Source organism: Alexandromys fortis, unplaced genomic scaffold, assembly GCF_014885135.2.
Source record: "Alexandromys fortis isolate MF-2015 unplaced genomic scaffold, M_Fortis_MF-2015_v1.1 scaffold_88, whole genome shotgun sequence".
Classification (NCBI taxonomy): domain Eukaryota; kingdom Metazoa; phylum Chordata; class Mammalia; order Rodentia; family Cricetidae; genus Alexandromys; species Alexandromys fortis.
The window spans coordinates 6,600,602-6,626,153 of NW_026067961.1; the positions used below are offsets into that span (position 1 = coordinate 6,600,602).

The 25,552-nt window shown below is 48.1% G+C and overlaps 1 protein-coding gene across 1 annotated transcript in view; it reads right to left on the reverse strand.

Annotated features, from left to right (window-relative positions):
• The window catches only part of Mtor (mechanistic target of rapamycin kinase), a 101,319-nt gene that overhangs the window by 30,688 nt on the left and 45,079 nt on the right, over positions 1–25,552 (reverse strand). Inside the window, exons 29-34 of the mRNA XM_050153143.1 lie at positions 14,784–14,859; positions 11,828–11,967; positions 7,592–7,692; positions 4,217–4,332; positions 3,054–3,131; positions 2,757–2,864 (exon numbers count right to left, since the gene is read on the reverse strand). Of these exons, the coding sequence (XP_050009100.1) occupies positions 2,757–2,864; positions 3,054–3,131; positions 4,217–4,332; positions 7,592–7,692; positions 11,828–11,967; positions 14,784–14,859 (619 nt within the window). The remainder of the gene's footprint in view (positions 1–2,756; positions 2,865–3,053; positions 3,132–4,216; positions 4,333–7,591; positions 7,693–11,827; positions 11,968–14,783; positions 14,860–25,552) is intronic.

Here is a 25,552-nt window from a genome sequence, read left to right on the forward strand (position 1 = left end):
GAACTGAACTCAGGCAGGCAGACATGGCAGAAAGCACTTTTATTTGTTAAGCCATCTTGCTGTCTCCAATGCAGTGAGTGAGTGAGTGTGTGTATGTGTGTGTGTGTGTGAGGCAGAGGCAGAGGCAGAGGCAGAGGCAGAGGCAGGAGGATCTCTGTGAGTCTGAGACTGGTCTACACCTCAAGTTTCAGGCTAGCTAGAGCTACATGGTAAGACCCTGTCTCAAAAGTCAAAAATCAAATAAATATGGGCTAGAAAGAAGTTTAGTGGAAAGAAGTTAAGAGCAAAGGCTGCTCTTTAGAGGACCTAAGTTCAATTCCCAGCACCCACACGGCAGCTCACAACTGTCTATCCAGGGGATGTGACAACACCCTCTTTTGGCCTCCACAGGAACTAGCGCATATATGGTACACAGACATGCATGCAGACAAAACACTCATATTCACAAAATAAACAAACAAATGCCCTCTCCCCCAAACAAAAGAAACAAAACATAATAAAGAAAGAGCTGACTTTACTTCCATGTAGATTCTTTATAATTAGAAGGAAACCGAGTAACTTAATTATTATCACAGGGGTTAGGCTGTTTTTTTCTGCCTCAGCACATGTGCTCGCTGTGGTGTGCATGTGTGGAAGTCAGAGGACAGCTTGAGAGAGCCAGCTGTTTTCTCATCTGCCATGAAGGTCTCAGGGGATCAAACTCAGGACACCAGACTTGGCAGCAAGCCCCTTCATCACTGGGCCATCATCCCAGCCTGCTCTGATTTTGTACCAAACGATCGCTAGGTGTTAGGTGAACTTTCCCATTCTTGCTGATAAAAAGCCTCTCTCAGGAGGGAGATGTGTTCCTGAGATCTGCCACCTCATGTGTGAATTTCACAACCCCCAAACCTAGTGACAATGATCTCTGGTTTCTGTATGTAACAGAAGAGGGTGCACAATGGGCCTGACCTGGGAACCTGAGGCAAAAAGACACGGAGCTAAGGCTGACCTCCTCAACTGCCTCGTGGCAAAGAGTGGTTTTAAGGATCTGAAATGACTTGACCACGAACATGGCAGCTTTCCAGCCCCGGCAGCTCGCTGAGTTTTGACTGCACACCACCTTCCAGAGCCAAGTTTCCAGCAGGGCAACTCTATTTCCAGCTTTAGGGAGCAGCTTCCCAGCCCATAAGGTTGGCAACAATGACTTGGAAAGTTAGGAAAAAGTACACGGAGTGATTGCTTTGATCACTTCTCACCAACAGCTAGCTTCTCCGCATGCTGTCATTTGGCTCCCTGTAGTCTGAAAAGCAGCTTGCTGTCTGAAGAGAGGACTCAGGAAGGGGATGGCAGTGCTCTGAACTCGGCGAAGCCAGCATGAGCCTTTCCTCCCACCCCATTCCCTCAGGCCCCTTTCAAACTGTGTATCTAAGTTCCCCACGTCAGAACGTCTGCAGGTCGTCAGCGCCCTGACTTGGAAGCTCCACACCCCATCACAGTCATTTCAAACACCAGGTGTGTCCAAGCCTAGTGGGCAGGGCTTTCCCTGTGGAATTCTTCTTCTGGTGCCCAGGAGACAATTTTCCATCAAAACATTCATTGGGCATTTGTAGTTACAAATAAAACATGTAGAGGAACTGTACGTGCTCACTTCGGAGGCATGAATGACTGTGCCCAGTGCTCTTTCCTGTCCAGTGGAATGTGCCCTGGTGCTTCCCAGACAGGAATGCAGCCTGGAGTCAAAGAGTTTGTCACAGCCTACTGAAAAGCCTGGAGGCATAAACTTTGACTGGAGAGAGAAGTGGGAATCAGGTGTGGATGTAGCCAAGAAGAAATAGCTTAAAATTGTAGGGAGACTAGTGGTTCTGGAGCAGTGAGTGCTCAGGTGTGTATGTGGTTCCTGAGCAGTATGTTCACACCTGTGTGGTGCCCAAGCAATGTATGCTCAGGTGTGTGTGTGGTTCCTGAGCAGTGTGTACACACATGTAGTTTCCAGAGCAGTGTGTGTGCACCCATGTGTGGTTCCCGAGCAGTGTGCGTTTAGGTGTGTGTGTGGTGCAGGAGATGGAACTCAGGACCTGGGAATGCCTGGAAAGCGCTCTACCACTGACCCACACTCCTGGCCAGTTTGTTCTAACCTTTCCCTCTAAATATTCAAGGACTGGGGGATAGGCTGCCCTTTCAGGGGCATGTGAGACCATCTTAGAGGTGGTGCCGGCTCCTTCCTCATGCTGCTATGATGAGAATGCCACACTGAAATGGTGAGGCCTTGGGAAAGTCTCTGCGAGGTCTGAACAGAGCGCTAGATGGAGTCTGACTAAAGAGTTGTCACAGTAGGGTTTCTGTCTCAGAGCACCTAGCAACTCTGGCGGCCAGTAAGTACACTTAGAGGGCTGGCGCTCAGTTAAGTCATTTGGGAGCCAGGAACGATTCTGGGTGTATATCCACGTGTGCTAAGTTAAGTGGCAAAGAGAGTTGCCCTCCAGGTGACTGCACTGTGTGGAGGCCTCAGCTGGAGCACTGAGAACCAATGACCTGGAGTTTACGATTTCTAAATGGTGATCCTAAGTGTCATTTGCTTAGACACACGTCCTCCCGTCTCTAGATAAGCCCCAAAGGAGGCTGCTCTGCTGGGCGTGCTCACAGCCACAGCTGAGGCTGGTTAGCTTTTGAAGGTTCTGCTTATTAGAGGTGGGGAGGAGAAAAGGGGTGGGGTGCAGGTTCTCACGCAGGCTGTGGGCGGGGTGGGGTGGCAACTGGGGCTGTCTCCAGCTTACCTGCAGTCTCTCCCACCAGATCTGGCGGATGATCTCCCGTCGCTCAGGGACAAGTTTGTACTGGATAACCTCCTCCAGCTCGGACAACATATGGCAAGAAACCATGGCCTGATGGAAGCAGATCACATTCCAACCTAATTACTGCACACACAACCTCCAAGCTGGTGAACCTGAACCATTCCTTTTGGTATCAGGGTATCTGCTAACCCCAGAAAACAGCAAGTTCTCAGCAACCTGCTGCGTCCTCTACAGCCCACTCATTAAAGCTCTACCAACAGCGTGCAGACAAACACTCACCCCGTAGGCTCGGCTGTAGCTCTCCCCTGCCATGGCAGTCAGCTCAGCATCCAGCAGGTCCCTGGCCTTGTCAATGCACTAGAAAAGAAACAAGGAGGCTCTAGGCCGGGCTCTGCACTTGGGGCTTCACAGAAGTTATTTTGTCTCACTGATGAAGCAAAACACTCACCACATTAGGACAGAAATTCTTCTTAATCTGGACGGCTAGAGAAGGGCACTACCCAGTGTCTCATCAAAGACAGCAGCACACAGCGTCCACAAGCAGAGGCTCAGGAGGTGACACTCACTCACAAGCTTGGTGGCGAGGAGGAAGGAATGTGTGCTATGGGACAGAATCACTGCACTCTTGCATGCTAAGGGGACGTCCTTGGGGCTGTCTTCTTTTCACTTCCCCTGATGGGTGTGTTGTCACAATCACTGGGCATGTCAGTGGCTCCAAGGTGGGCATCGCCTCTGGTTTCTAAGCTGCTCCTAGCCTCACAAAGGAGTTCCTCTGCAATGCCCCCCATGGAACTGGGCACCTGTTACTGACCCAGAAGACCTATGGCTGGGATCCTTCAGCGTAGGGATATACAGGATGCCATTCTGAACCTTCCCTGTGTTATCAATTAAACTCCCTCTTGCGGAGGTTTTTCTCCCCTCTGAATGGTTAAGGCTGATTGTTACGTTAGCGTCTCTGAAGTACTCTGATCATTTCCTGAGCAGCTCGTCCAGGACAGTGTGGTGTCTGACAAGGTGGATATAACCACCTCATTATGCATTCTGCAAGTTAGAACAGTGTGTGCTCCTAGATGGCCAGAAAACCCATTTCTCCAGCATAGTGGGGATCACTGGCTCTCTAAATCCTCCATTGGTGAAACTTAAAGCCCCTCTCACTAGAAGGAGAACTTAGGCAAGGTGTTTAAAAGGGTCAACAATGACCCAAAGAACGATTGCCAAAACAGCTACAATCCACAAGCTGCCCCATGTTCCAGGAACACGACATAGCCTCAGCCTACACACGAATGGTTTCTGAACTCTGCACCAAGGCCATTCCCGGAGTTCAGAGACTTGAACATGGCTGAAGTTCAACAGCTTCTTAACACAGACATACGCGCAGGAACCAAGAAGTCACTCACAGAGATGTTTTCTTGCCTGGCTGGTCTGCATACACATTTTCTTACCTGTTGGGCCAAGGAGAAGAGATCCTGATGTAAGGCCAGCACAGCTCTGTAAAATGCTCCATCGTGGGTATCCCGAGGAATCATACAGGTGTACTCCTCCATGCTGTCCCACTGACCTAGGAGCACAAACACACAGCATCAGGGTAGCTGGCTGGCTGAGTTGGAGGCAGCACTGAGTCCTGTCATTGATACTTTGACTTAGCTTGATGTACACACTAGTTAACGGGACTTGAGCCCAATGTACCAGCTGAGCCCTGCAACCTATTGTGGGGGTTGACTAACAAAACCACGTTTGTCTTCTAAGCATCGGCTGATGCCCCAGGCAGTATTATAAAAGACAAGAAGAGGGCCTAACTACAAAGCCTGCACATCAGATGGGCTTAGTGCTGCCCCTCATTAACCCCGAGAACTCCCTCCAGCTTCTCCAGGTAAGATAAAATGTAGGGAACACCGCATAGCTCAATGGAATACTGGGAAATTATATTTTTCTCTAAACAGTTAAAAATGGCCATCACACAATTAGAGGACAGGCTTTGACAAATTGTTTGCCCTTTTCACTGTGGCAGTATCTCTGCCTCAGGAGGGAGGAGGCTGGGTCACTGTGCAATGACCTTGTGTCATGTTAGAACGGAGAACTGACTGCACCAGGGAAGAAGGATGTACTTCCCCTGGTGGGCTGAGCAGGCATCAAATGTCAAGCCTGCCAACACCATCTGCAGAAAAGATATCAGCCTCATTAGGTGCGAATTGCAGGGCTGCTGTTTTTACAGGCGGTTTCCAGCATTCCACCCCCAGCTATTGGTTCATCCATTACCAACGCCTCTGGGCAAAAGCAGACAGCAAAAGATGACTCCTCAGGAAGCAATTTGTTTTTAAGAGATGTTCTGGACACAGTCCAGAGCTTACGACAGCAGAGCACAGAAACTGTGGCTGGGGATAGGACCCGGGAAAGCTTTGTGCATGCCACATCCTGTCCATCCTCTCCTGTCCCATCAGGAAAGGCCAAGGTGGGGGCGAGAGGGATGGCTCAGTGGGTAAGAGTTTATACTGCTCTTGCAGAGAACCAGAGTTTGGTTCCCAGAATCTACACTGGGTGTCTCACAACCACCTCCTGTAAATACAGTTCCAGGAGGATATGAGCCTCTGGCCTCTGTTTGCATGTATCTACATGCCTATAGCTACAAATGCATATACATAATTAAAAAATAAAACAAACAAAAAAACAAATAAAAAAGAATTGCCATGCCTTAGCTAGGGCTTGGTATCAAAAATCTACATCTCTGGCCTGGGCATGGTGGTACACACTTTTAATTCCAACACTGGGGAGGCAGAGGCAGGTGGTGAGTTCCAGGACAGTCAGGGTCATGTGGTAAAACAAAACAAAACAAAACAAAATAAACAAAAAAATCTTCATAATAGTCTGGGAATAGCAGGGAGGTTATTGAGTGTCAGGGGGTGAGAACAGATAAAACAAAATGGTTAAAATGTTTGTGATTGTTGGAGAAGGCAGTGGGCACACAGGACATCATTACACTATTCAGTTATACACATGTGGAGAAAGACCCATAACCTTTTTGCATGCTGTGAATATTTTTATTCCCACTGGTTAATAAAATAGCTGATTTGGCTTACAGCAAGGCAGGATAGAGCCAGGCAGGAAAGCTAAGCAGAGATACAGGAAGAAAAAAGGCCGAGTCAGGGGAGATACCAACTAGTTGCCAGAGGAGCAAGATGTATTAGAGCACAGGTAAAGCCGTAAGACATGTTGCAAAATGCAGATTAATAGAAATGGGTTAATTAAGTTGTAAGAGCTAGCTAGTAATAAGCCTGAGCTAATGGGCCAAACAGCTTGTAATTAATATTAGGCCTCTGACTGATTATTTTAAAAGTGGCTGCTGGACTAGGCAAGACAAAAAAAGCCTTTGTTTACAGAGGCTTTATGTGTGTGTGTGTATAAACACTAAAAAATAAAACGAGATGGCAACTACCTTCTCCCTCTCCTCCTGAGACACAGGGAGGATAGGTGGCGCTCAAACAACACATGGATCCTGAGGTGAAAAGGTGTGCAGTGCACACAGGGGAAAAGCGAAGGCAAGAGCCAAACGGCAGTCTGGGAATCTGTGACTACTCCTATGTAGTATTCATAACACAGAAAAATAAAGCAGCACTTTGTTTAGGACAAAGCCAAGTTCCACCATGGTATAGAGAAATCTATCCAGTCACCCCGCTTCCTGTCACAGAGCTCCTAAAACCCTGGGGTTTCCTGTGGGGCAAGACTGTTGTGAACTAGACACAGGGCGGCAGCACACCCACAGGCTGTACTGCAGCAGTTCCTCTGAGAGAAGAGTCACCTGAGCTCTTGAGGACTCAGGAAGTTCAGAAGTGGGGCGGCAGGGGGAGGGGGACCATCCTGCTGGCAAGCACTGAACCTCATGAAGCAAACAAACTCAAAAGCTCCAAGAAGTTCCTGAAACCGATCATACGCACTAGCCCTTCCTCCCCAAGCAGTACAAGCCCACACTCAGACCAGCTGAGCCGCCTGGAAGAGCCCCTCTCCCGCCTGTTCAGTTATCTGCAAGTTGCCAGTGGGTCAAGGTTCCAACTTTTAAGCTGGTCACCCAGCTGGGGCGGGCTTTCAGTTCTGAACCCGCCCTGAATCGTGCCTGCTCTTGTAAGTGGCCACCCCCCAACCCATATTGCTGTAAGGAACCCGTGTACCTGCTCACCTGTATTCTTTACAACAAACATAGTGAACAAACTCAGTGTTCCCCTGAGTTCTGAGAGGTGTTCTTGCATACTGTGCTTATGAGGAGCTGTGGGAGCCATGATTTCCAGCAAGTCAGTCAGAAGCGCAAGGCACAGCCTGGCTCATGCCACTGGTGACTAACATGAGAGCAGCCACATGGGACTGAGTCCTTGAACTGGAAGGAGTAATATCTTAAGTACATCTCTGATGTGGGATGTCCTTCTGTTATGTGTTGCTTTTATTGGTTGATGAATGAAGCTGTTTTGGCCAATGGCTTGGCAGAGTAAAATCAGACAGATGCCATGTAGCAGCCAAAGGAGAAAGACACTGCCAGAACCTTACTGGTAGGCCACAGCCTCTTGGTGACACATAGATTATTAGAAATGGGTTAAGATGTAAGAGCTAGCTAGAAAGACGCCTAAGCCATCAGCCAACAGTGCCGTAATTAAAAAAAATTACTGAAAATTGGCATCTCAATTTCAGATGCTTTCCCACAAGACCGATCTCTACTCATGTCTAAGGAGTCTGTGGAAACGGACAGATGGAGGACATGGTACATAGGCACTGGTGGTCTTTACATCTCATCACTGCAGCTCACTCTCTGCCGGGTACCCATGCGTAAGCCTCACCTAAACCCCACGCTGCTGCAGCGGCCATCCGGGCCATCTTGGCCTGGGTCTCATCATTCACCAGAGTCCACTTTTCACAGCACTGCTGATGAAGCTGCCCCCTGGAGGAAGAGAACAAGCGAATAGGTTAGCAAAATTTGGCGCTACAACCCATGAACCTCCTTTGGGTTAGCTGGGGCTGCACAGGAAGTGGTATGATGGGTCTGCCTGGAACTTAGGAGTCTGGAAAGAGAGGTGGACAGGTTGTTTGTGGTTTCGAGGGTCTAGTGCCCATCTCTCAGGTGCAGTGTCTAACTCTGTATGATATAAAATACCCTGAATTGATGGTGACTTCATAAATGCTGTGACTTCTGTCCTCTCGGTGCAGTCTGGGGTCTACAGAGAAAGAAATCTGAAAAGACACATCTGGATGTGTATTCTGAGGGCAAAGCTATAGAGAAGGCCCGCTTGATGTGGATGCTGCACAGATGGAACACCTGGAAGACTGTTGGGCCATCTCTCCAGTCAAGGAAAACAGCACAAGTTCCAAGGGGCCCAGGCTGGAAGCTGATGGACCACACTGTTACTAGAGGGCCCAACTTCTTTTTTAAATAAGTAACCTCTGAGCCATCTCTCCAGCCCCCAAATTATTAATTTTTTATTGTTGTATATTCATTGTACAGTGCTGGGCTTCATAAAGACAATTCCTTTGGATTCACAAGCTTTGACTATTATATTCTCCCCAATGAGAATTCTAATACATGTTCGTGGTATGTGTGTTAGAAAGAAAGAGAGAGAGACAGAGACAGAGCATGAGCGAGCACATATGCTCCGTGCACGTGGAAGCTGGAGGATGCTGTTGGGTGTCATTTGATGTTCAGAGTCAAGGTCTCATTGAACCTGAAGCCACTTATGGGCTAGTCTGGCTGGCCTCAGAGCTCCAAGTAACTAACTGAGCTCAGAATTCCACTCTTGATAGCTGGTGGCCACAGGCAGTAGGCCTCCTACTGTAGTGAGGATTGCTGTTTCTGTGCCAGGGGCTGAAGAACTTAGCTTTCCTTTTCAACTAGAGGCAGAAAGAAGCGGGGCAGTGCAGGGACTGCCACACAAGACACTCCCCCTACAGGGAAGCAGACAAGGATCGGGAATGCAGAATGCACTGCAATTGGGAGACTTAGGAGTGACAAAAACAAAGAAAACATAGTCCATGGGCAACGGCTAGGCTGAGCCACCTGAGGGAAAGGGTTGCCTCCCACGGGTGCTGCAGGCCCCACAGCAGGAGGCTGAGCAAGGCCTTTCATCTGGAGCACCTCCACTACCTGTGCTCTCCACCCCACTGCATCTGCTCTGTGTGGAGGCTGAGGAGGTGGGTGTGTCCAGGGTGCCACAGTGCTGGGGCTCCATCTCTAGTCATCACTCAGGAGTCAAATGAGCGTGGAGAAGGGGACATTTGTACGCTCACGGCAGATTCCCCATAGTTTCTGCTGGTGCCTTTGGAGAACACCTGCCGCAGGCGGGTTCAGAAAATCCGCTGGCACAGAAAGAAATTCAGAAACTGCTCTCTAGACAGAACTGATTAAATAAGTCTTGTCAGAAAGTTGCAAATGACTGGGAATTCTGCTTCTTTCATCTCTTTTAAGGTCTCTTTTAGGCTTCCACGTTCTTAAAGCCCTAGATCAGCAATACTAGCCCCTTAGACTTTGTAGGTAATTATAAAACTGGAAAGGACCCAAGAGCCTGGAGGTGTGCAGGAGTGAGAACTGTGGCAGAGAGAGGCCATGTCACTCTCTCTCAAGAGATCTCAGACTGTGAGCCTGTTGTTTAAGGAGACTAGACAAAACCACATCTCTTCTTTTCCCAGGTATCCAAGCTGTCCCTGCTTGGTTCAGTAGGGGAAAGTGTCATCTCTGACTGAAGAGGGAGGGCAAGAGGAAGGAAAGAGCACGGGAGAACTCAGGGAAAGGAGCAGGGTCATGGCAGCTGGAGGAACAAAGGAGGGGGCAGGAAGCTCAGATATGACACCTCCAGGAGGAATGGCCCATAAATGGGTCAAAGCCACACCACAACGGGCAATTAATTCAGAGGGGAAACACTAAAGCATTTCACAACTGATCAGATCTAAACGTTAGAAGAATTTGCACCTGTTTTATCTTTCTCCTAAGATATACTGTAGGACACAGCAGAGTTGAAAGTAGAAAAAGCAAAATCCTGTTTTGAGTGAACAGGGCTCATTCTTAACACCCCTACTTCCTCCAGATCAAAGCTGCCCAGCAGAGCGCGCCACGAGGATGGGAAGTTCTGTGTGCACTGCCTGACCAAGGAGCCACAGAGGCTTCTGAGCACTGATGTGTGGCCAGCACGACTGTTTTCATAGCTAGATGTGGCTAGTGGCTATTGAAGCAGGCAGGGAAGTTTTAGATACCTGTTGGACTTAAAACACCTTCAGTTTTATAAACTAATCAAGAAGATTTGGTAGAATGTGCTTATTCCATTCATTGACAAATAGTTTTTTTTTTTTTTTTCTTCGAGACAGGGTTTTTCTGTGGCTTTGGAGCCTGTCCTGGAACTAGCTCTTGTAGACCAGGCTGGTCTCGAACTCACAGAGATCCGCCTGCCTCTGCCTCCCGAGTGCTGGGATTAAAGGCGTGCACCACCACCACCCGGCCATTCATTGACAAACAGATATAAGATATTCACTTATGAAAATAAATAAAATAGTAACTCTCAGCCTCCCTACTTCTGGTTAAATTAGACAAACAATTTTCAAATATTTTTGCCAGCTCATCCATTCATCCATCCACCACTTCTGTGTGCGTGTATAATTTATTTGTATTCATGTGCACACACAGAGGCCAGAGGCCAAGGTCAGGTTTCTTCCTCAGTTGCTCTCCACCTTACTGACTGACTGTGTGGTATATATGCACGTGTGCTGTGTGCACACGTGTGTGGAGGTCAGTGAAGGACGCCAGCCATCCTGTGTCATTACTCTCTGCCTTGATTACTTTGAGATAATATTTTTTAGATTAAAAGTTTTTTATATGTATGGGTGTTTTGCTTACACATATATCTGAGTACTACGTGTATGCCTGGTGCTCACAGAGACCAGAAGAAGATGTTAGATCCCTGGAACTGGAGTTCCAGACAGTTGTGAGCTGCCATGTGGGTGCTGGGAATCAAACCTAGGTCCTCTAGGAGAGCAGTCAGTGCTTTTAACTGCTGAGCCATCTCTCTAGCCCTCCTCATTTTTTTTTTTTTTTAAACAGGGTCTCACTGTGTAGATCTAGCTGGCTGGAACTTGCTATAAAGACCAGGCTGGCCTCAAACTCACAGAGATCCACCTGTCCCTAGTTCCCGAGTGCTGGATTAAAGGTGTGCGCAACAACACTCAGCCCTACAAGAGCTAATCAGTCATGTCTTTATTTTAAAAAATGAAAGGTTTACTTATTCTTATTTTTATATGTATGGGTGTTCTACCTGAATGTTTATGTCTGTGCACCACATGCATGCGGTGCTTGAAGAGGCCAGAAGGGGGCACCAGGTCCTCTGGTAAGAGAAGGTAAAACTGCTTTGTGGGCGCTGGGAACTGAACTCAGGTTTTACTGCTGGACCATCTCTTCAGCCCAAGGGCTAATTATTAAAAAAATTAAGGCTAGGGCTGGAGAGATGGCTCAGAGCACTGGCTGCTTTCCAAAGGTCCTGAGTTCAATTCCCAGCAACCACATAGTGGCTCACAACCATCTGTAATGGGGTCTGATGCCCTCTTCTGGCCTGCAGGCAATACAAGCAGACAGAATAAATAAATAAACAAACGAATGAATGAATGAATGAATAAATAAATACAAATTCTTTAGCCGATCAACTGAGGTCGGAGGCACAGAGAGCAGGCGGAGAATGTATGGTGCCAGGGACTCAGCTCTTCTGCGGGCAGCATTAGCATTAAGAAAACAAAGAGCATGAAACGACAAAGCTGGGGATAGGGGCGCACACCTGCAATTCCATCACTAGGGTGGGTGAGGCCATATGGTCAAGACAGTCTGGGCTGGACAGCAAGTTCCAGGCCAGCACAGGTTACAGGGTGAGGGCGACTCAAACCACAAAAATCGAACCAAACACAACTGTGTGCTGAGAAAGAAGAGAGGTAATAACACAGCAGTTCCCATTCCTGGGAGAGCATGAGGGGCAGAGAGCAAGAGTCTGAAGACTCTGGAGACATGTGCTTCTCCTGGCCACTCAGGTCATCACCCCAGGGCAGCTCACCATTCCCCCAAGGCTTCAAGACAGCGCATGCGGCCCAGCATCAGCTCCGGGTCATCCTTGTTCGTGTCCATCTTCTTATCATAGGCCACAAGAGCATCCTCCCACTCATGCAGTTTCTCATACCAGGTGGCCTGGATCTCCTGCGGAGAGCAAGGGTTTATGCTTTGAGTCCACACACGCTTTCCTGTGCTATGCTATATTCATACACGTACTTCACCTGTCTGCATGTCCCAGCCTAGGCTAAAGAACTTACCTGGAGGGAGGTTGTTTGGCAGAGACAGAAATGTTATTCCTGGGCACACTAATGGCAGACCTCCAATCCTGAGATAAACTAAGCACACGGAGGGTTCAGCTCCATCCCATCCCCTCCAGTGGTCCCGGAACGCTAGTGGGGGGGGGGCCCACAGGGAAAAGTGGGTCCCCACCTCAGCTCCTGCACTCCAGTCTGCTGTACCGCTGACATCAGGCTGTGTGACAGGCACAGCAGCCCAGGCCACAGCTGGTTCTTTTTAGAAGCCCTGATACTCTGCATTCTTAACGCATTTCTAAACCTTCAGGAAATACAATAGAACACTGCTACTTAAAATTCTTTGGACAATCTTCCATCCTACAGTCTTCTAGCCAACATTCCCTTCTGTGTAGCACTTGGCACATCTACCAGTCAAGGCCAAAGGAGGGATTCCATTATGCTGGCAGGCAGAGTGCCACGCTGGCAGTGAGTGGTGTCCACAGAAGTAAGAGCCACGGTCTGAAGTTCCAGACCAGAATGATCAGTAGACTGTTTTATGTGTTTTCTGTCTGTCTTTGAGTTTCTTCATCTGCTCAGTAGGAGACTACTTCTGCACCAGGCCGGTCTATTTATTGCTCTCCAGAGGGTCCTTAAATAACAACACGATTCTGAGGTGGAACTTGTAGATCACACATGCAGGACCCACATCAGTTTCTCCTGTTCCCTCCTCCCCTTTCTGGATAAAACTGATGTTTTCGCAGCAGATACAGAAGAGACCACTCATCTGTTGTTGAGTGGCCTCAAAGAACATCTTTCTGCTGAACTAGGACAAGAAGTCATTCTACTGCGTAGTGTTGAGTGCTCTTCCCTCCCAACATCCCCTGCTGCCCATGCACCAACTAACGCCACACTCGCCTTCACCCCAGTGCAGGCAGGGTTTGCTGAGATGAGCCTCTCTGTGGAAGGCAAACTCGGCTCCATTCTGTAAGCCAAGAATAGCATTTCTATTTGCCTGCATTCACAAGAGAACTCAGAGAAGAATGACTAGAGTGTAACGAAGCGCTCTAGGATGGAGGGCAGCACAGACAAATGTCCACACAAGGAGCCAGTGACTGATGTGTGGCACACATGCGGTGAACCAGCAGAAGGCAGAGAGCAGCTATGGAGAGGTCAAACAGGGGCCAGGACATTTTGAATTGCAAGGGGTTGCAGAAACTATAAGGTTTAAGCAATGAATCACACAGAGTTCTAATGAGATTGCTGTTACATAAATTGTGCTGAGGAAGCACAGGCTCTGCCAAGAAAAGGCAAACCATTGTTAAGCTTAATATGATCCAGCTATCTAAATATAACAGAAAATCCACCACGGTTTAGCAATAATCCTGAGCTAATGGTCACCTTTAGAACCTGAAGATGGAGAGACTTTCATTTATGGCTGGCAGTCTGAGCACCGGAGTACGAGCCATCTTGTTTCAATCAGGCTGATGGGGGCCCAAGCTCTAGGGTATTGTGGCTGAGGACAGCCTGGTCTGGGAAACACACCGTGTGCTTTCTGCCTTCTACAAACAAGGACTGGCAAAGACGGATGAGACATATTCTCTGCGTTTTGTCATCATCTGGAGAGGGGTGGTCCTTAGTCTGTTTACAGGCAATACATGCTTAAGATGGTGAAAGATGGCCTGAAGTTTCAGTCCAATGTTCTTTTTTTTTTTTTGAGACAGGGTTTCTCTGTGGTTTTGGAGCCTGTCCTGGAACTAGCTCTTGTAGACCAGGCTGGTCTCGAACTCACAGAGATCCGCCAGCCTCTGCCTCCCGAGTGCTGGGATTAAAGGCGTGTGCCACCACCGCCCGGCTCAGTCCAATGTTCTAATGAGGCGGAGTGCCAGAGCATCGAAAAGAAGTCCTGCCTCTTGATTAAGGAAACCAAGTAAGTGACTTACGCAATTCATAAGAGGTTTTGCATCAAATATATGGATCCAGAGTTTCCTGGCCTTCCAGGGTCCCAGTATTAAACTGATTAAAATAGTGCTTTGTAAAGTCAGGGATCGTCAAAGCACCTTCTCAAACTGCAAGAAGTCACGGGGATGATCTGTGTATGACAGGCAAGGGTGGCAGCAGAGATGCAGTTATGTATGTAATAATGAAAGAGAAAGTCCCTTGGCATCAGAGAGTAAGAGGACACACTTTATCTTCCTCTTGGGGAACTGGCTAGTTTCTAACTCAGGGACAGGCACGAAGGTTCTGCCACAGATGACACGCAGGTGATAAGCCAGGTTGAATGGCAGTCCTGGGGCCCACTTCCCTGGTTCAAATCCTGGTCCTGCCGTGTACCTGCTCTGTTAGCTCAGACAGGTGTTGAACGTGCTGGGTCCACAGTCCCCTCCCTTGAGAAAGAGGGTAACGACACTACCGACTTCATGGTGTCCGTGTGAGGACGGAGCCGAATGAAGCACGTGGAGCAGTCACACATTACATGCTAAGAGTCACACCAATCACCACTGCTGATTAGACCGTGCGCCCTGCTCCCCACCTCCATTCCATCTGAACGCACTCCATCTTGCATTGTCCCTTCGTCCTTAAGATACAGGCAAATTGGCATTTAGATCCTCACAGATTAAGGAAAAAATCCACAGAAATGGAAAGTAACTTTTTCAAGGTGGCAGCCGAGTGCCTCTGTAGCCAGGTTTCTACTTCTTGTCTTTCTAGAAAGAATGAGAAGGCACTTACCAGCTCTCCAAAGTGTTTCATGGCATATTCTAACACACCAGAAGCTGCCTCAGGCTGTTGTAGCTTATTGTTAATGCTGAGGAAACAAGAGGAAGACAGTTACACGCATGCACTGGGCAAAATGGCTCATCTGCATCCTGAGGATGGGGTCTCACAGACACGGGGATCCGCCACCTATCACCACCCAGAAAGCCCAGCTTGAATGACTTTATCTGAGAAAAGGGTTTTGATTTCTTGCCCCCAGTCTGAGGGGCAGAAAAGGCTAGGATCTGTTATTCTGGCCTGTTTTCTAGACAGTGGAGACTGGTTTTCTCCCAGAGGCTGTCTGGCAAGCAGTGCATGTCCAAAGCCTCGTGCACACTAGGCCTGTTTTACTGCTGAGCTATGTTCTCAGTCACACATTTAAATATTTTTAAATTAGGGCTGAAAAGATGGCTTAGTGGTTAAGAACACTTGCTGCTTTTAATGAGGATCCAGGTTTAGCTCTCAGCAGCCATAGGGACACCTCACCACTGTCTGCAGTTCAAGTTCTAGGGGAAATGACACCCTCATCTGGCCTCTATGCACATTGCACAAACATGGTGCACAGATATACACATAGGCAAATAGTCATTGACAGAAAAGTAATTAAAAAAAAAAAACCAAACGGCAAAATTCCCATGCCTTCCACTCATGCTCAGTGCTCATCTGCCAGAGACCACTATCTGCAAATCCACAGGCTTTTTTGGCTCCTCTTCAGGACCATTCCCTCCCTCTGCAGTAACTCTCGTGGCCACCAGCATATAGATGCTTTTCACTGGGCTCTGCTTAGTAAAGTCACCTTCAGGAGGTGTGGGCCCAGCTGACGGGAGAACTGTCTGTGGGCTGTGAGCAGTGACACGGAAGGCCTGGTCCCTGGGGTTGATCAGAGGTGACAAGATGGCCCTGAAAGCAGGAGAACTGTGAGCCTTAGCCCCTCATTCTCAGCAACTGAGCCAGTGCTACTGGTATGGAAGGGAGGGAAATGGGGAGTGCATTAAGGCAGGCAACAACAGTTGTATCCTGTTACTCCTGGGCAAAGCCCAACATGTGACACACCAACCTGGGAATCTAGACTGACTTACTGAGCATGGCTCTAGTTTATTGCACAGGGTACAAACTGTTTACTAGAGTAGAATTGTTAAGTGGTTTTGGGAATTCCAGGGTTTGGGTTCCATGTGGTAATATGGCAAGAGCTTGCTGTTATAAATATATTTTTTTTAATTCTACCACTTTTCTTCCAATAAAACTGAAGGAACTGCCCAGAAGTCTGATGGACTAGAGAAGTTACCAACATTTGTGAAAGTAATAATCGAATGTCTCATTACAAAGCACATTTCCAACCATCATTCCTTTGGCCTCGCTTCCCTGAGAAAATCAGAAGAGAAAGGTTGAGATTTGTTCCGTCTTACTAATGAGGACACGAAGCCAAGGACACCAAGCCTAAACTCAGACTGAATGAGGATGTTCCCCCTAAATCCGGGAGCAACTGGATGTCTCTACTAAGAAGTGGGGAATGGGCTGGCAAGATGGCGGAGAAAGGCACTGCCGCCAAGCCTGACAATCTGAGTCTGATCCGCAGGACCCACGTGGTAAAGGAAGGAACGGACTCCTGTGAGCCCCTGGTCAGTGGTCTACTCTCACGGGGTAGGGTGAACTGCACTGCTAACCAACATTATTTGGTACAGCTCTGCCACCATCTAGTTCTTTAACCAAATGGAAGTCTAAGAAAACAGGAAAAAGAAATCCAGTAAACATGCCCCGAAACATGGTTCTTCATGTTCTCAGTATTCTTGTCAGTGGACTCCTACGGTGGCCTTGGAGGAGGAAGTCCTGGTAGGAGGAAGTTGGCCTGACAAGGAAGCTGAGTGTTCTTTGCCTAAACCAGAGGGTGCTAACTCTAAATCAACGGAAAAAAGTGAAACAAACAAAAACAAAACGACCACACTAGTTTTAGCAACTGTCTTCTAGTCTTGTGCTCTGAACAGATTCTGTTTCAAGAACAAATTACGAACGTTACAAATCGCTTGGTTTACTCTGAGACTCACTGACATTGTGGTTAAACAAACAAACCAAAAAACCCCAAAACCACATAAAAAGCCTTTGCCTAATCCATTCTCCCACTAATTATGCACAAAAGAGAGTTTAACAAGAACAATCAAAACTGGGAAGCCACAATTTGACATCTTTTTTTTTTTTTTTTTTTGCCATGGTTTAGCAACACTGCCTTGTGAGACAGGCCAACGTAGTACTGGGCATGGGGAACGAGACCCTCCTCGTTCCTTAACTCCCTCAGCCGTCCAAACGAATCCCTTCTGCAGTGTATCCCACACGACACTTGCAGGCCTCGAGGATGCAGGGGGCTAGTGGGAAGAGCAAGTGGAGCAGGGTGAGCAGAGCAGAGGGATCAGGCCTTAAGCAACGGCCACGGAGCTGGGATGCTTCTTGGCCCTATAAGCTGCTCTTGTGTAGCGATAAGAAAAACCATTGAGAAATTACCTCTGGCCGAGATCCACGAAAAATGAGAGGGCTCAATCAGAAATTAAATTTATGATCTTGGATCTGGCCTAAATGATGCAAATCTTGTTGATCAAGAGAGCAGGTCTGGTGGCTCACGCCTTTAATTCTAGTACCCAGGAGGCAGTTGCAGATGGATCTCTGAGTTCAAGGCCAGCCAGGGCTATACAGAGAAACCTTGTCTTGAACTCCCCCACCCCCCAAAAGAGAGCCCGTCTTTTGGAGGCTTTAACGTTTCCTTCTTCTGTGACCCTGCCTTCAGAGTTGGGCTGCGACAACTTACTGTATTAGGAAGAGCGCTCACCGCATGTGGCAGGAAGTACATTTATGTGAGGAATATCAGCCCTAGAAAGCTGACAGTTATTAGTAGACCCCTTTTATATGTGAAGAAAAGAGGTCACAGGCTGTGGAATGCCATGCCACCATTTCAGAGACATCTCAGAGCTGGTGAGGTGGCTCTGGCTGCCAAGTGTGACGATGTGAGTTCACTGTTTGGGACCCAAGCCGGGACAGTGGTCCTCTGATCATCATGCAAACGCCACTTGATAAGAATGGAAGGACAGGTGTGTTATGTTCTTGAGAAGTCACCTTTGCTCCCTAGCCCCCTTCTGAAAAACCCACTTTATGGCAGCTGGGGTTGTCACAAATCCCCTTCCATAAACCCCCACTGTGTGCCCCCCCCCCCCAGTCTTTCCCTACTGACACTGAAAGATGACCCGAGCCTTAGCCCAGCCGCAGAGGAATGCTCAACACAAACCAGCTCTACTCCTACTGGTAAAGACACAGCAGCAAGCAGATGCAGAGACTGAGGTATGGGCAGCCACCACTACCTAGCGATGGGCAGAAACGACAGGTCGTCGACTGACATAGTTCATGAATCTACATCGCAAGTCAAAACTGCTTACCTGCAAACTAAAACCCAGAGTCCACAAATGGGCCTGCCTTTAGGAAAGGAGAAAGTCGGCTGGGAAAGTGAGTGGCCTATTCGCTCTGCTCACAAGACAGATTGATTCCTTTTCTTTCCGGTTTAAAGTGAGGCCGAATTCAAGAGCCAGAACCGGAAGCATTCTTGCCAACTGAGGGAAACACTTTCTGGAGTTGGTTTGAGCTAATGAGTAAGGACAAGAAGCTGCCTAGTGTCTTTACAGACAAGCCAGTCACAAAGGGCACTTCTCTGGGACTTGACAATCTGCTTCCTGAGGCTGGGAGAACAGCCTGGTGAGACATCAGAGAGGGGTTCAGAAGCAAGGGAACATGAGGCTGCCAAAGTGGGAGTGACGGCTGAGGCCCTCAAGCTGCAAGGGGGCCCACCGCCACCTGTGATCCCTCCCCTGCAAGCTGGCCCTCTGTGCTTTCTTCCTTTCCTTTTTACATTTTGTTTTGTTTCGAGACAGTTTCTCTGTGTGGCCCTGGCTTTCCTGGAACTCACTGTGCAGAGCAGGCTGGCCTTGAATTCAGATATCTACCTGCCTCAGCCTCCTGAGTGCAGGGATTAAAGGTGTGAGCCACTAACACCCGGTTATCTGTGCTTTTTCTTAAATTATGATTTTTTAAAAAATCCTGTTGGTTGACAAGTTCACATGTATACACACTGTCTCTTGAGCTTACCTACCCCATGTCCCTCCGCCATTCCCTTCTACTCTCCCAACATGTCCACCTCTCGTGCTGGGGCTCTTCATAGGTAGTTTGTGACTAGTCTCACCGAGAAGGAAGGGACTGACCCAAAAGCCAAGCAGCCCAGCTGCCACTCGTGCTGCCTGAGAAGCACCCTGAAGGGTTTCCTGGTCACTGTTCACGGTAGCTGATTGGAGTTTTCTTCCTCTGTGGCCTTTAGCTCTCCCTTCTCTTAGCTTCAGAGCCTTAGTGACCTCAGGCCCGGCAGTTAAAAGCACAGTGCAGGGAACCCCTTCCACACCAAGCCTGGAGGGGTAGAGGCCCAGGCAGACCTGGGGCATCTGTGCTCCATCTGCAATGCCTAGGCTTCCCTGTGTGCCATTAGGAATTCACCAGAATGTTCCTGCTTGTTTCCACATGGCCCTGGGCCTTCCTTCCAGTGCAGACTGTCTGCCTTTTACTTGGTTTCCTGTCAAAGGAGAATTTTCTGAATTCCCTTGGCACCAGAACGATGACACATGTGTCCCAGCTGGCAGGAGATGGTTGGGATGGGGTGTCTTGAGCAGCCACAACGGATGGTGCAGAACACTGCTTTGGCTCCTACACACTGTATCACACAGTTTTCATCACACAGAACCTGCTTCAGATGTCCCAGCACTGAGCAGTTCTGTGCCCAGTGCAGATTAACAACGGAACTGTCTGGTGCCCTACAGATCCAGGAGGAAAGGGTTGGCTGCGCCTTGATGTCTTCATCAGGCAGCTCAAGAGTCTTGGAACAAAAGAATGTTCTGTTCAGGGACCTCAACAACAGTCTCTTTTGGAATGTATTAATTTCAAGATGGAAGGACACAGAGAAGACAGGAAGCAAAGGGACATTTGAAACTCTACAGCGAGGAGGTGAGGTGGGGTCATTCAAATGCAGATAGGAAGGGATATGGTGGGGAACTGTAAGATCTTAGAACTAACCACCTGAAACAAGGTGAGATGGCTCAGTGGGTAAAGACATTTGTGACCAAGTCTTCTCACCTGAGATTGATCCCCAGAACTCACATGGTGGAAGGTGAGAACTGACTTCCAAAAGTCATCCTCAACTTCCAAGTGTGCAATACTGTACAAATGTGCTGACATGTCTCTCTCTCACACACACACATCAACTAATTAAATTTTTTTCTTTTGTTTTTCAAGTCAGGGTTTCTCTGTCCTGGAGCCTGTCCTGGAACGTCTCTGTAGAGCAGGCTGGCCTCACAGAGATCCACGTGCCTCTGCCTCCTGCCTGCGTTCTGGGATGAGAGGTGTGTGCCACCACCGCCAGGTGGCAGATTTAATTTTTTAAAAAACGAGATGGCTCAGCGGTTAAGAGCATTGTCTGCTCTTCCGAAGGTCCTGAGTTCAATTCCCAGCAACCACATGGTGGCTCACAACCATCTGTAATGAGATCTGGTGCCCTCTTCTGGCCTGCAGGCATATATGCAGACAGAATATTGTATACTTAATAAAAAAAATAAATATTAAAAAAAAAGTTTGTGCAAGCCCAGTGGCTATTTTCTGACCTTCCACAAAGGTTGCTGAAGTCTTGATTCCAGAGTTTCCTGAGAAGGAAAAGCTCCTGCCACATCCTCACCCTTCCCTCTGAGCAGTCTCCAGGTGTCTGCTCCATCTAGAGGATGTGCTAACTGTGCAGCACACATGTGTGGTCCTCATGATTGGAAAGGGGGAATGGTAACAGAGGCCAGGTCAGGACGAGGGATAGAGAAACCTTTAGAAATTGTTGAGAGTGAGGGCATCTTCTATAAAGTTTTTATATATATATATATATTCTGAGACAGAGTCTTCCTATGTAGCTAGGCTGGCCCTTGAACTTGTAGCATTATTTCTGTGTCAGCCAGGATGCTGGGAACATAGGCATAAAGTACCACACCCAACAAACCATCTTTGTAACTTGTTGGAGAAGGGAGACATTGGGAGGAAAACACACATGATTTTGGTGGCACAAGGTGCTGGCGATTGAGCCCAGGCTTCACACGTATTAGGAGAGTGCTATTGTACTGTCTCCCCGCCCCAAATTAAGACATACTCAGTCAGGGCAGGGAATATGTTGTGTGTGTGTGTATATATATATATATATAGTACAATATAATTTTAATGTAAAATAATCCCACCTATGTATATTACATAGCGATACACAGCATTTGCTTCTGCCTTCTGCTTTTACAGGCATTTCTACTTTACTAAGATACCTCATACTTGCTTGTTTTGTTTTGTGAGTTTCGAGACGGTCTTACTAAGCAGCCCATGAACTTGCTGTTTTCCTACCCCAGTCTCTGCAATGCTGGGGTTTCAGGTGTGGGCTACCACAACTGGTCTCATAATTCTTTTTAATGCTATGCTAACAAGCCATCACCAAGAGAATCCAGTTGGCTGACAGTGCTACCTGGTGGGTCCAGGCCACAAGGAAACTGTGTACGCACTTACAACTCCATGTGCCTCTGGAAACTGTCCCCAGAAGCCAAGCACTGCCTGGTGACAGGCTGGGTACATACTGCTTGCAGGCATCTCCTGGATGGACGTGGACCTGGTACCTAATACAATCCAGCATGTGGCACAGGTTGGTTCAAGCCTCAGAGTGTCAAAGCACACGATCTGCAAGGGCCAGGTTTCCAACTGAGGAGCCTGTCTGAGGCGTGCTGTAAAACTGATGAATGGCCGTCACATTTCCAAGGCTTTGGCTGATTTAGGGAGCTATTGGCAGGCACACTGCTCCCAGTATGTCAGCCAGCTAATTACTTCCAACTTTATCTTTTTGTCAGTGCTTTTTGACAAATTGGCTGTTATCTCTCTATTCTGCAACAGTGGGCGCTGCCCCTCTCCTGGTGACGCCTGGAAAGGTTTTCTCCCTTTCTCTGCTTCTTCATACCCAGGGAGGAATGAAGCACTCAGGCAAAAGACTACAAGAAAGAAGATGTGGATGGGAGGGCTCAAAGCTCAACCCGAACCTGGTTTGATCTACTTGGATGCAAAGCACACTGTGTATTTTGGGTGAAGTCTGATCTTGGCCTCTGGATGGCCAAGACCTGGGGCTCTGTCTAGCATGCGGATGCCGTGGACAACGCAAAAGGGCTGGCATGGAGCAATCAGGCAGCTTCCAGGTGTGCCTTTTGTAAAAGCAATATGGGCTGTCCTACACTCCACCCATCCCTTCTGATGTCAGAGGAAAGGAAACTCGGCCTATCTATGTATAAGGAGGGAGCTTAGGAGAGAGGTGACACACAGACAGTGAGCGTCCCAAGGAACTGAGATGACAATGGTGTCACCACTGATAACTTCACTGTTACAGAGACTAAAGTCAGAGAGACTATAAGTCCCAGAGTAGGTATTAGAGACTCCCCCTTGGAGCCCCACCTCCATCTCTTAAATCCAGTAAGGTATTCTACTTCGGGCTTTGTGCTGAGTGCCAGATGCAGCTACCAGAGAGGACAGACAGACGAGGCCTGTTCTTCATGGAGTTTACAGGTTAGGGCAATAGGCAGATACAATACGAAAAGGACTAACAGAAACAAATGTCATGTAATGGGACAAATGGGAAAATAAAGCAACTGGAGAATCATGTGAGGACCGAGTTCAGCCCAGGAGTCAGGAGAGATCTTCCCACTGAGGTGACAATGTGAAATGCTTGAGATTTACTGTACTTCAATCCCGAGTCAGGTATTAGTCTCCATTATTGGTGCATCATTTATTTTTAAACAATTTCTAGGAGGAAATATGCATGAAAGAATGTCCCTAAGTGCAGAGACAGATGGATTATCAGAGGAAGGACACTTGGGACTTCACCAGACAAAGTACAGAGCAGTGCACTGCAGCTCCCGTCACCTCCCGCCCACCCTCCCATTCCTCATGGGGACTGTCACTGACGTCTAACACTTAGCCTGCTGGTTTTGTTGTTTTTAAGATTTATTTATTTTCATTTTATATGTATGAGTGGTTTGCCTGCATAGATGACTGTGCACCACATGCATGTGCTTGCAGAAGTCAGACAAGGGCACTGGACCTCCTGGGCACTGGGATTAAGGGCAGCTGTGAGCCACCATGTGGATCCTGGTGCTCAAACCTTGGTCCTCTATAAGCACAGCAAGTGCTGTTAAACAGAGTCATCTCCCAGCCCTTTGCTTGTTAGATTTTGAACTTGTGACTATCTGGTCTCATGCTCTGTCAGACACACTGTGCTGCTGCATGCTGTGGTACCTGCCCTTCCTGTTGCGGAACAGTAATCTGCTGTGTGAGACGCTACAGTCTGCATATGCAACTGCTGACAGATTGATTTCAGCTTGGTTCCTGGGAGAGGCCTTTCCATGAACTCTCCTGAGTGTGTTGTCGAGCCCATGTGCTTGCACTGCTGTTGAGCAGACACCTAGAACTCCAGGTCACAGGCTGTGTTCAGCTCTGCACGGCATCATGCCGGTTTCACCTTCACACTTCCCTCAGTAGACATGAAAACCCAAGCAATCTACTGTTCTGTCAACATTTGCTATTTTCGGCTTTTCCACTTTCACCCTCCTGGCTGGTGTGCAGTGGCGTCTTACTGTGGTTGGAATGTGTGTTTCTACGCACACTCACGAGATGCAGAGCCTTGCACATGTCCTCCGTCCTGAACTCAGTGTCTGCTCTCATGAGCCACTGGGTGGAGAGGTCTTTATGCGCCTGAATCCAAACACTGCAAATATTGTTTGATTTTCTTTTTTCTTTTTTTTTTATTGTTTGATTTTCTATTTCTTCTCTGTGTCTTTTTTGTTTGTTTGTTTGTTTTGTTTTGTAGACAGAGTTTCTCTCTGTAACAGTCCTGACTGTTCTGGAATTCTGTAGACCAAAATGGCCTTGAACTCACAGAGATCCACCTGACTCTGCCTCCCAAGTACCGGGATTAAAGGTGTGCACCATCATGCCTGGCTCCTCAGTGTCTTCTACTGAAAAGAAATGACTACTTTTCTTGCGTTTCCTTTTCTTTTTTAACCATGTAGCTCAGGCTAGCCTTGAACTTGCTATATAGCTCAAATGGTTAAAATGTACACTCCTCCTGCCTCTGCCCTGAGTTCTGGGACATTAGGAGAGTGCCACCACACAGCATGCCTCACTGCTTTCCCTTGTGTTGGGAGTTTTAGTGTTTGGCTTATCTCAAAAGGCTGAAGATGATCTCCTACACCAGGGTATTATGACTTTGCCTTTTACATCCAGAATTTAAATCTAGAATTGGAATTTTGTGTGTGGTGTGAGGTAGGAACAAGAGGCGAATGTTCTCCGCTTGAAAGCTAACCAGCTGCCTCACATACTTATCGCAAAGGTTGGCGTGTCCCCAGAGCTCTCTGCTGGACTGTGACACTGTGGTTCTAGGGCAGCAGCATCACCCGGGATGCTCTTTATAGGATCATATGGTACACAGCACTTCTGTGACTCATGGCTTAAGCACAGCATCACTGGAGAAACACGCAGTTACCTTAGACAGCGCCACAGGGTTAAGCAGACTCTGAATGATGGTAAACACTAATGAACCCCACGGAGCTGGTGAAGGCTGCTAAAGCAGCTATTCACTAAGGGAAGTGAGAAAAGAGCACATGAGCACAGTGCCAACTCCCAATCTCTGAGCAGGTAACCCAAAAGAGGCCACGAACATCCGATTCCCAAGGCGGAAATAGACGGGAGGTGAGGGGAACCTGAGTCCTTAACGCCCTTTCCTCAGAAATATAAACCTACTGCTCACCTGGGCTGCCTGAACAGAACCACTGTCTGGGGACCGGGACACCCTGCCGGAAAAGGCTCAGAGGGTATGGCAGGATGCACTGCAGTCACATTTGTGCATGGGACCCATGCTGAGCAGCAGGTCAAGGGACTGTCTCAGTGGCACACGTTCCAAAGAAGCTCCTGCAGTAAGGACAGCGGGACCTTTGCATATCGTTTTAGTGAAAAGTTCCAGGACTTTACATGGTTTTAGCACTTCAAATGAAGGGTATCAAGGTTGTAATAACCCCGTTTCTCAGGCAAAGGCACACGAAGGTGCTGGAGGAACCACACTGCAAGGAGAGAGGGGATCCAGGTTCCTGATCTGGACTGTTTGGGTGACAGGGAGTCTTTTCTCTAAGTCTGAAGCTCAGGCAAAAGTTGAGCCTATTCCCTGCTGCCCAGACTCTGAGAGTAGTGTGGGCGACCAATCCCAGAGCCACGCCTGGCAGGACTGAGTCTTCCTCTCTGTCCTAAGTTTGTGACAGCTCCTTGTAAAATGTCAAGCCATCTTTTTGGAAGGAAGGTGTGAAAAGGAAGACAGTTCCACAAAGGCAAACTACTAATTCAGATTCAGCAGGATTTTCTACAGCACTGAATGATGACCAGAAAAAGAGGTATCCAGCCCAGTTAAAACCCATGCTTGCCCACACTCAGTGGGATGTCCAAATAGCCCAGAACCACAAGGAAACAGCATGGATTGTTTTAGCAGGCTCCCTAGCTCAGCAGTCTCAGTCCTGACTCCGGCTCACAACCTCACCCTCAGTCTGCGTTATATAACCTTCAGACAGGAGTTTGGAAACTCTTTTGCTGCCTGTCTGCTGATAGAGCTGAGCCAGTAGCTGGCAGGGGTA